General features: G+C 36.0%; 1 protein-coding gene across 1 annotated transcript; it reads right to left on the bottom strand.

The window, feature by feature from the left end:
- Nucleotides 1–501: 501 nt before the first annotated feature.
- On the bottom strand, nt 502–11,323 carry LOC135634707 (peptidyl serine alpha-galactosyltransferase-like). The gene is made up of 8 exons (XM_065145233.1): nt 10,886–11,323; nt 8,345–8,515; nt 7,991–8,234; nt 7,677–7,877; nt 7,070–7,542; nt 5,156–5,320; nt 4,824–5,067; nt 502–1,672 (listed from the first exon to the last, which is right to left on the bottom strand). Exons 1-8 carry the CDS (start codon nt 11,191–11,193, stop codon nt 1,106–1,108), a joined length of 2,373 nt encoding a protein of 790 aa, XP_065001305.1. The 5' UTR covers nt 11,194–11,323; the 3' UTR covers nt 502–1,105.
- Between the last annotated feature and the right edge of the window lie 550 nt (nt 11,324–11,873).

Genomic DNA, 11,873 nt, shown 5'->3' with positions numbered 1-11,873 from the left:
ATTAAGTCAGTTTAGTTCAGTTGTCTATTGAGTCAGTTTACTTCAATTAGAGTCGGGTAAAAATTTATTTAATATTTAATTATTATTAAGAGTCCAAGTCCTAATGGACTCAAGGTGGAACTCTATAAATAGTGATGTAATCCTTTCTTTAAATCAATCAATCAATCAATCATAGTAGCTGTCATTAGTTAATGAGATATTTAGCATCTCAATTAGTAAACTTGGAAAATATTTTTCTCTCTTCTCAAAGAACTTTTTAGCATCAGCAATATGGAATCGTAGTTTTGAGGCTGCTTCTATCTTTTCTCTATCTTCCAGACTACTGCTTCTATTTCTTTGAAGCCGAACAACATCTGGATGAACATGAACTTAATTTATGGAAGAAACTGGGAACCACAAATCTAATTTATTTGTGTATTAGATCAGTTGGCAATATTCTAAGATTAAACATATTCAACAAAAGTTGTATTCAGAAATCAGTAATTGTAGCATATTTGTCGATACAGGGAACAAATATGTACTACTTTTATAATAGTTTACTACCATTCTACATCTCAAGTAACAAATGAGGATGACAAAGACACATAATACATCTAATTAAAAGGAAATACATGCAGAAGAAGTACAAAAAGACAAAAAAAACTGAAGAATTATTCGTCAACCACCACACAGATATAATTATGTTATTTTCTGCGATTGTTTATGATAAAATGTATCTCCCAAGAAGTCAAATTGTTGCCATCCTTGAGAACTGGATTGTCACTATATCTGTTCCATGTAAATCAAAATATTGAGCTGCTTTGCATGGATAGTCAAAACAATTAACCATCTCCTACTGCAAACTGTGCAAGCTAGAGATAATTTAAATCTCAAGATAGTGATCAAAATTGTACAACATGTAAAATCCTTTTGAATGGCTCTTCAGATAAAACGCTTTTTGTCTGTGACATGTACTTTTATCGAAGCCATGTCATTTTCATCAGTTTGAACACTGGAGAATCATGTAACGATGCATGATCTCGGATCCTCGAGGATCTCATTCAGTGTCATATAGTTTTCATCATAAAACTTGCAAGAATTGCCAGTAATGTCCACCAAATTTCAGCTAAACGTTCTTGCTTCTGCTACCTTTAGCCTTAAGATTTTCTCCCTTGCGATTAGAGAGGACCATTGAAATCACAACTAGAAACCCTAACACAGAAAAGACCCAAAGTGCAACCATCCTTATCCACGGAGACATACCCATCCTACTTGAGGCATGAATAGATATCACATTAGCTGCAGGATTCGTTACATGTTTCAATTCATCGGATGAACCCTCATCTTCCACTACACTAAAATTACTATTGCCTTCTGAAGGAATAGGGCATTTCCTGCTCTGATGATGCAGATAAAGAGCAGTATTCAATGCTTTCCCACATTCAATGCTAAGGATATCTCTCTCTAAAATATTTTCATCTGCTGTGGATAGACTTGAACGATCAGGTGGTTCGGGAAACTTAGCCCAACATGTATTTACCATGTCAACATTTCCCCAGTCAGCCTTGTCAAAACTCCAATTCCCAACACCAAATCTCAGTCCATAGTGGAAGACCTTGTATTTGACTCCTGGTTCAGGAACATAACCTGGGTATATCAGTATGTCACGCCTGATAATATGCCTCAGATTTAACTGCAAGAAATTGATGTGAGCAAGTCATACAAAAGAAACAGTTAGCTTTTACATGATTCATTGATCATAAAAAACATTGTGGAAATAGTTCACACTAGTGTAGCAATACACTGAGCGGCAATTATACCTGTTAAAAGCTTGTAAGCAACTGATTTAGACTCTATACAGCACATATGTGGTTTTGGGAGTTCAGTGATCAATTATGTGAATACCAAATGCTTGTCTTCCAACATAAACAGAGAGATAATATATATGAATAGTGCTGTTTGAATGTACACTGAACGGCAATCATAACCATTAAAAACTTGTAAGAAACTGATTTAGAGGCTATACAACACATATGTGGTTTTGGGAGTTTAAGTGATCAATTATGTGAATACCAGATGCTTGTCTTCCAACATAGTTATATATGAATAGTTCTGTTTGAATGTACATCCTCTCAAAGTTTGAAATGGTGAGACTTGATGCCATAATAAAGTTGATATTTTAGGACCTGGAAGTATTAGAATCAGGGGAACTACTTTTCTTAGAAGGGTAGAACTCCGTACATTCACCCTTTCCAAATTTTGCATAGCGTTGTGCTCTAGGTTGCCTTTTCCTTTAATAACTTTCAACAAATGGAAGTTTGACCCAACTAAAAAATTATTTGAAAAAATAAGTTCAATCTAAAAAATTAAACAGAAATAACTTGTATATTTGCTAATTGAAGATAACCCATAGACCATTTAGAAAAAGAACCTCAAGATCTGTAAGTTCTAAACAAGGTACAGACTGATAATTAGATTATTTGCACTCAAACCTTAACCTCTTTTTCCTTTTTACACAAATGTGCCTATAAAATTAGTTCATGCATACTTATTTCTTAGATAACCACACAACAATTTCAGATAATATGCTATCGTAAATAGAAATTTAACACATTTAAGGAAACATGATATGTCAGATAAAAAATTACTAATTAATCTAACAATAATTACAGGCATTCGGAGCAGACATAATTCTAGAAGCATAGGCACAAACAAAAGGAAATTGGAAGGGTGTGCAAGAACAGACACCTCAGAGGAGCAATTATACAATAAGATGACTTTTTGTGGGCATGTGCAGGAAACTAAAAGGAAACAATCTAAAATTAGCAGGGTATGTGTAGTAAATGAAAAAGAACTACAAAATCAGCAACATATGGAGAAAAAATTCCCATTTGAGCTTAGAGAAATGCACAACAGTACAAAACAACATGAAATTAAGAAATGTGACATTTGAAGTTCTCATATCAACACTTTTTTGTTAATAGTATTCTCACACCAACATTTGCGCAGGAAAAATGACAATAACAAGAAAATGTGACAGATTTATAAAATAAAAGAAATAGGTGATCCTAAAATCAGAATGTTTCTGAAAGTCATTTGATTTGTGATTAACCAGGGAAAGTGAACCTACACATTTTGATCTGAGTGACTTGGATCTCTATTGTAAGGGATATTACGATTAGTTGCTTATATCATGAATGTCTTGCTGCAACAAGGCAAGTGGAGGTAGCTATAGCAGTTTAGAGAGTTTTTGCGAAATGGAAATAACAATCATATTTTGCTTGAGCAATGTTGCCCGGTGAGGCTTTGATTGATAGACTTACAGATGAAAGGATATTGAATTGAGATATGATGGACAGTGCTCTTGTTCCTGATGGATTGTTTAATAATAAGCGGAATTCACCCTATTGTATATCTGAATAATGATCATGTTGCCTGGAGAAACTATGAACGATAGACTTACAGTTAAAAGGAAATTGGATTGAGATGTGATAGCGCTCTTGCAGCTGGCGTAATTTTTAAAAATAAGTGGAATTCAACCCCTGCAGTAAATCTGAAAAATGATCGTGTTTGGGAGTAAATCAGAAATGGTGTCTCAAGTGACGAGCACAGGTTTGTTTGGAAACCTACAAAGAGAAGCAATTTTACAATTAAAGCAACTTGGGAGAATATGACAGAAGGAAAGAATTTGATAGAATAAAACAATTTGTTTTCAGCCCACTTCCAAGTTGCTTTTATAAAGTGCATTGTAATCCGAGGCATATCTTCAATACAGAATAGTTTGGAAGGAAAGGGTATTACCAATTTCTACTTTGTTTTCTGGCAAGAAAGTGCATTGTAACTCAAAACATCTCTTTTTAGTGGGAAAATTGCTGGGTTGATATGGTAAAAATTATTAACTGAAGTGCAAATAAGAAGAGGAGCAATGCCCTTATCTTGACAAACAATTCGTTTGTTAATCATTGTGAGGAGAAGAGCTCATCATTAATGTTAAGAAGAGCAATATTTGCTGCTGCTTTGCATTTCGTGGATAGTGAGAAATTTTTGCATCTTCAGTTAGCAGGCTAAAACAGGGGAGCAGATCATGTGATGCATCAAACAGATGTAAAATATCAATTTTCAGTTGATTATTCAATATAAGAGCAATTTGGAATGTGGATTTGGACTCGCTTGGGGCATATTGATAGAATCATCATCAAGTTGGCTGGAGATAAAGATCTTGAAATAAATCTTCTAGTTTAGGAGATAAATGCATGTTTATAAAAGTCATCATGTGTAAGCACATTACTTATCTGTATGTTATATGTTCTCTTAAATATGCATATGCCTAACCATATGCATGTTTCATTTGTTTGTTGAATGTATCACATCAATACATCCAAGACTGATTTTAAGCCATTGTCTCTTTATGAGAGATTCAGAACAGGGTTTCAAGTCCCACTCTGAGACTTGTACTGGTCGCTGGCTAGATTGGTATGGTTATACTACACATTGGTGTATTGGAACATGGTACACCAATGTACCAGTCAGCGCAGACTAAAGAGAGAGAAAGAGAAGAGGGGCAGAGGAGAAGGAGAAGTAGGAGAGAAGGACAAGGAGAGGAATATTTTTTAATAGAACAAAAAAACTCCAGGTTCTCACAATGGAACATGGGATAATTTATTTGGCTAGTTAAATGGTTAAATGATTTCTAGTATGTAACATATGCATGAACTTTTGCAATTTTTCCAGACTGTGATGTAGATCAAATTATGCATATAGATTATTAGGTACATGATGTAGTGAACTAAAAACAATCATCAATAGTGAATATCAGCATTGGAAAGTACTAAAGCATTCTGTACCTCAGCTGCACCGAAGGAGTAACCATACATTTCACTTATCCATCCAGATCCATAAATGTCCCCAGTAAAATTTGTAGCATAATGAGCTTTGTCAGATCGAACCTCCTCTGTCTTGTGGAGCCACAATAATGCAAACTTCCGTAGATCATCTATGTGCATTATTATAACACCACCAACCTTTTCACAAGCAGAAGGATTTCTAGTGTGTATCTTTGCAAGCTCATTGTCACAACCAATAAGGTATCTAAAATTAAGAATGGACAACAATTAAGGATATATGAAAAAAATCAAAGGAGCCTCCAATTTAAAAAGTAGATATCTTTTCCTCTTACTCATAAGGAGTTGAAACAGGACGACCACGTTGCGCACCATACTCCCATGGTGTAATGGGACCTCTCATTATCATGTCAGCATCCAAAATAACAATGAACTCAGCATCAGTTTCAACATGATTAAGCCAATGAAGAACGGATGCTGGCTTATTGATAGCTGGATACCTATATGGTAGAATGCATGTTAATTAGCAACTGTGAAGACAATAAAAACGCAAAAAACTTAACGAATGGAAAATACAAGGATTAATGAAACTCACCTAAAATTTTGATGGAAAGACATTGGAAGTTTGGAACTAGTTAAAGTGTTATAATACATAAATTATCAACCATGATAGCTTCATTCATAATCACTTTGGAATTCGCTTATTGTAACAGAACTAGTTAAGCACCATTGAAATTAAACAATGTAGTACTTTACATGGCCATGGATAGTAGTAACGGACTAATGGTAAGCTTCGACATTAAATGAGGATTGATAGCCATCGATAAATAAAAACAGTTGTTTGCACAAGATGGCCCTCAGCAGCACTGATATCTAAACAATGAACAGAGAGAGGAAGGGGAAGTTAACCAAGAGAAACCTGAGAGTATTGAGAGCTCAGCAAGGAGGATGAAGTAGGACTAGGGCAAGAGAGGTTCACAGACAGAAATATGTCAGCATAGTTTGGAAATTATTATATAAGGTTAGCTTAGGCTGAATAATAACCATTGAGCAGTTTAATAATTGAGCAGGAAGAATCCACCCCCTTTTGAAGGGGTCAGATATCCAGGTGGCACATATCTGGCATAAATAAAGATTTTCAAAATTCATATGTGCCTGAATTTTTAGCCTACAGTGAAAAGGTAAATAATGACATAATCCAACAGTGTAGATGATAGATTTGGACAAAATATGAATCAAGGTTCTAAATACCAATTGAACCAGTAATCATTGACCGTTATGTATCAACCAGTATTTAACACCAAAAAAGTGCTAGTATTGGAACATATAGTTGGATGCCAACAAGGTTTAAAAATTTGAATTTACCAGTGAGCATAGACTGATATTCACCGATCTCACCATGAACCAATATGGAGACCATCAATTTTAGTCCAACATCTAGATGTAATGATCACGATGAGCTGATATTTTGACAGGTCACGCTTGATATGATTATCTTACATGTACACTGTCCGGTTTTAAGTATTCCCTATCAATTTGTTTTTCATTTTTTTATATCTTTTGGTAGCCCTCTTTGCCCTTTTTTTTTTCCTCTTTCTTTTTCTTTTCTGAATCCTCTAACATTTCCTCTATCTCTCTCTCTCCTGTCTCCCCTCCTCCCATTGCCATTGCCACCTACGACCAATGAGACTCTTCCTTAGTCTCCTCATCTTCCTCCTACAACTCTGCCTCCCCTTCCCTCTCCTTCTCCACCCTTTCCATAACTCTCTCTTTATTCCAAAAGGTACCAGCCAGTACCAGGTACTACTACTAGTACATCAATTCATATAGGTAGCACATTAGTTCGACTTCTAATTGGTATCAGGATCAAACCAAGATTCCAATACGTTACCAAGACCAGTATCGGGTCAATATTTATCACTTCGATATGAACTTCTATGTCTTAGGAACTTAAACCAATTAATTAAAATCCTAATGAACTTCAAATTTCAGATGATCTTTTTATGCCGTCAAATTTGAGAAAAATTGAACTAAAAGCAGAGAAACAGACACATCGTCCCTCTAACTTCTGAAAAATGACGATGCAGTTGTTCTAGATTAAGAAGATAAATGCATCATAAACTCATGGTTTAGTAATAGAGAGTACTTTGTGGTACATGTCCAGCAATCACATATTTGACAGAATTACAAATCAGAATTTCAGATTGTGAATATGCACACTTGACCATCAATCAGTTAAGATCACATACCAGTCTCCTGTTAATGGATGTTGGCTCATAGATGGAACATAATGTGTAGGAGCTAAATTATGGCCCTTGTATTGCTTCAAGACCTCATCAGTACAACTAAGAAGTCGAGTGATATTTCCAGGCTGGCCACTCAAATGAAAACTATGAACAAGCCCCACAGTTTGCCAATCAAAATATGATGAACATTCTGTTGAGAAAAGAGTATGTATTTTTGGGTACACATTTCGAGATTCAATAGAGATAATTCTGTGCTCTGATATCTGACTGCTAGGTTTTTTGCGATTTAAATATTTTGGCTTGGTGAGCTCAGAAAATCTCTTACTCTTCAAGAAACTTAGATATTTTGACCACTGTGGCTTAGGACAACCCATAGATGCATGGTGTAATAGAAGACCTTCATTTAAAGTGTTAATGCATTCTATGCTCAAGAATAAGCCTCGCCTTTTGTTTAAATCAGCTTCCATCATCTCGACCTGCATACAAATGATTGTCAGAGTCGTAATTGATAAGGCATGATGCTTCTGATCGCATTTGTCCTTTGGTGCACTCCAGAGAACAATTGGACAATGGAACCAAATTTGAGTTCGTAGTTGCACAATGGTCATACCTCTCTAGGAAAAGGTGGTGGAGGGAAGATTCTGTTGCAGTCATACACAATGCCATCCTCATGATGTCTTATCTTTCTAAAGGACCAATTACCAACTTTAAATGGTAAACCATAGTGCAAGAGGATAGGCTCCACGCCAACTCTAGGAATATAACCAGGATAAAGCATTAAATCATCATTTATCTTGTGACGGAGGCCGACCTGAACATAATGAAACAGAGAGATAAGGACAATATAAGACCGTCACTAATTATCTTGTGATAAAGGCTGACCACTATCAAAATAAATTTAAGGAACCAAAAAAAATTGTTTACCTCTGCTGCACCAAATGAATATCCATACATCTCACTGATCCAACCCTTGCCATAAATGTCACCAGTTATGTTGGTTCCCCAATGTGCTTGATCCTCTCGCACTTCCTCAGTCTTTGAAAGCCACAGAGGAGCTAAAGCCCTTAAGTCATCAATATGCATGGCTAGAAGTCCACCAACCTTGTCACATAATTCAGGATGCTTTGTGTGCAAACGTGAGAGAATATTATCACATCCCCTCAAGTACCTGAAAGAAAAAGGGACAAAAAGCATGATAAATCTATTTTAACAATTAAAAAGAAAACAGAACTTTACAGTTATTTCAGAGAAAAAATTGAATGGAGTAAGGATTCATACCCATAATATGCAGCAACTGGTCTACCTTTCTCGGCACCCAGTTCCCAAGGTACTATTGGACCTCGAATGATCATATCTGCATCCAGGATTACAACCCAATCAACATTATCTGCATCTTCACTATGTTCAAGCCAATGCAAAACACCTGCTGGTTTATTGATAGCAGGATACCTGATAAAATAGAGAAAAATCCCATAGCTAATTTGAATATCAAGACAAGCATTATGTCTCTAACCAATGGGGAATGCAGTAACAGAGATCGACAAATAGATCAACATCAACTGGGTAATGCAATGATTCAAGGTTGGAAAGAAAATGTACAGAAAGGCAAAGGATAAAGCTACCTGAAAGGTAAAACTATTAGATTTATGTATTTTTCATAACTATTAGAATAGACACGAGAAAAAACACCACTAACCAAGTAAAATTGAATACCGATGTGACAAGAGTCAAAATGTACCTTAGACACATGCAGCAATAGAAATTTGGCCTGTAAGTACAACTTGCAAGAAATATACGGCAGATAATATTAATTTCGGATTTTCTCATGATATTAACATGTAGACGTCAAGCCATTTGTATGTACAAGCAGTAGAATGGATTCTTCAAAAGGTACATTCCACTGCATGACACCTTCCTCATAACATCTTAAGAGTCTTTTGTGCAATAAAAATCAGCATCCTTGGGATAACAGAAAAATATTACTTGCATGAACTGAAAATTTAAACTATCAAGTATCAAGTACTATTGAGAAAATTTGGTTTGCTTGCCAATCTATCTAGTTCACCAAACAGCGAATGTTTAACATCATAACGCATGTCAACATAGTGTTGTATGTTCAATGTTGTATCTTGAATGAGATGCAATGAAAATTGTCCCAGCATGGTTTCAACATAAGAGGCACTTGCTCAAGTTCATTCTTCTATCTGATTTTGAGATATCACTATTGTCAAGCAACCCACTGCATCAGGCTCTTGACAACGTAAGGTCTGGAAAGAGTAAATGTATGCAGCCTTATACTCATAAGCAAACAATTCAACGCAGAAGGCACTTGTTCAAGTTTATTGTTCTATCTAGTTTTAATTTTTAAGATTTGGTATTATCAAGCAACCCACGGCACTAAGCTCTTAACAATCTGAGTTTCTTGAAGGATCAACTTATGCAGCTTTGCATGCATAAGCAAAGAAGTTTATCTAATCATCTAGGTCACAGTGGAACAACCTTATAGTGGTGCCAAGTCCCACCTTTTTAAGATTTTACATTACCACATACCAAAAAATTTCAACTTGGTGGTTGGATTCCACAAATACATGCCATATTTACATAATATTGGAAACATTGGTCAAGATAGGACCAAATGAAGATGTTGTTTAGCCAGCAACTCAAACTCAACCAATCAAATTCTTGCTACGTACTAGAGAAATCTTGTTTGCCCGTAGGACGGCAGTTATGGTATTTCCAAAAAATTGTGTTAATCTATAAGGTAAGCCAGCTTGAGGATCCAGAATTGCAGTAACAGTAAATTATATATAATGCAGATCAAAATCTGTTTGTCTTGTGTTAATCTATAAGGTAAGCCAGCTTGAAGATCCAGAATTGCAGTAATATGTAACAGTATCTGCATTCTAAGAATTTAAAAATATCAACAAGCTGGGAATTAGTTAAAAAGCTACTGACATAAAATCAATTATTTTATTTGAAACAAAACTAGTAATAATAATATCAAACATAGAAGACTAAGTTGGCCATAAGATCACCCAAGAGTTGCTATGGGGGCTGGACGTATGATCAAGGCAATGATCATATAATCATGCATCATTCTAATGTAACACAGAGTGACCAACATAGCTGAGCTCATTTCAGATAAGACAAGGCCAGAAGAACATGGCAGACATGTCCAGGAAATTAAAGAAGTTAAGATATGTCTATCCATACTCAAATAGTATCACCAAAAAAGCCCACATTTTTACAAGCATGATGCAACATAGGAAACACTGAGAACAACAACCTTGGCAGGTTTCCAAAGATTTCAGTCATCAGAATAACTTGAAATGAAAAAGGGGGGGGGGAAAAAGACATGCTACTGCTCATTGACCCAACTTGGCAAGAAATTATTTTGTTATAGCAATTTAAAATCACCGGATTCTCCATTCTCATGCCAATATTGGTGGATGTGAAGAGAACAAAAGTTCACCCATTAATCCAAAAGGTTATTCAAGGATAAATTGGTTCCAAGTAATCAATTGAATCACAACATTTAGTAAAAAGATAGAAACAAGCATTTTAGTTATTCTGAACCATAATAGATTTGAAACTCTAATGCCCCAAAGCATTACCAAATCTACGCATGTTATCATCTCTGTTTCAATGAGCCCGACGTTCCATCGTAAAAAGGCAGCTCAGCTGAAAATTCAACTCCAGAGGAGCACCGCGATTTCCCAAATTCATATATCAAATGCAACTACCAGTTCACGAATCCGAATTTCAGATGCAATTAAAACAGAAGTACGGCAAAGTAAAAGCACAACTTCTTTTGCTCACCAATCCCCGGTCCTTGGGTGGCGGCTCATGGAAGGGACCTCGAAGGTGGGCGCGAGGCCCATGCCCCGGTACCGGCGGCGCTGCTCGTCGGTGCAGCTAAGGAGACGGGTGATGGGCCCCGGCTGCCGCGCCTTGCGGTAGCTGTGCATCAAACCCACCGTCTGCCAGTCGAAGTAATCCTGGCACTCAACGGAGAACAGGGTGTGCATCCTCCACGGCGCCTTCCGGGCCTCCGCCAGCGCCGAGGAGGGACACACCGCCACCACCACCACCAGCACCACGATCGCCGCCGGAGCGAATGACGCCATCACGGACAAAGATCGCAGCGGCCGATCCAGGGATCTAAAGTTCAGGGCATGGTGGTGAAGCGTCGACGTTCCTTCCACCAATTGCTGTCCTAAAAGGATTAAAAGAAAATGCAGAGGCGTTGATGGAATTTTGCCAAATCTTTTAAGGTCTTGATTTAATTTAGAAGATTCCAATTCATAACCCTTTTGATATCTATGAGTTTATTTTCAAAATTTTTAAATATTTTTTTTTATAAATAGACATCGAATGGACATAAATGTTTTATATTATAATTTAAAAAAAAAAAGGAGTATGGTTTGTTTTAAGTTTTTGGCTTTGTTTGTTCCGCATCTTTTTTCTTGGGGTGTTTTGTTCATACACTAAACTTAGTTAGATATCTAAACAAATTCAAAGGGATCTAATATGAATTAAAATAGTTCCTCGTACATCAATTGCTAATTTCCAAAGGGTTTTACGAAGATGTAATCATGTAGAAAAAATATTTGTAATTTTCTGAAGAGGAAAAAAGCTTATATTATGATTCATTTAATAATAAGATACTGTTGGTGACGGTGATACACTAACAAGGGAGAAAGAAGACTTGAGAGACATAATAAATTTACATAAATATTCATCTTTAATCAAAACGACATCCTCCTAATATATATATATATATATATATATATATATATATATATAT

This window comes from Musa acuminata, chromosome BXJ3-4 (assembly GCF_036884655.1).
Source record: "Musa acuminata AAA Group cultivar baxijiao chromosome BXJ3-4, Cavendish_Baxijiao_AAA, whole genome shotgun sequence".
Lineage (NCBI taxonomy): Eukaryota > Viridiplantae > Streptophyta > Magnoliopsida > Zingiberales > Musaceae > Musa > Musa acuminata.
Note: the sequence above shows the minus strand (reverse complement) of the source record. Positions and strands in the feature narration are given on the sequence as shown.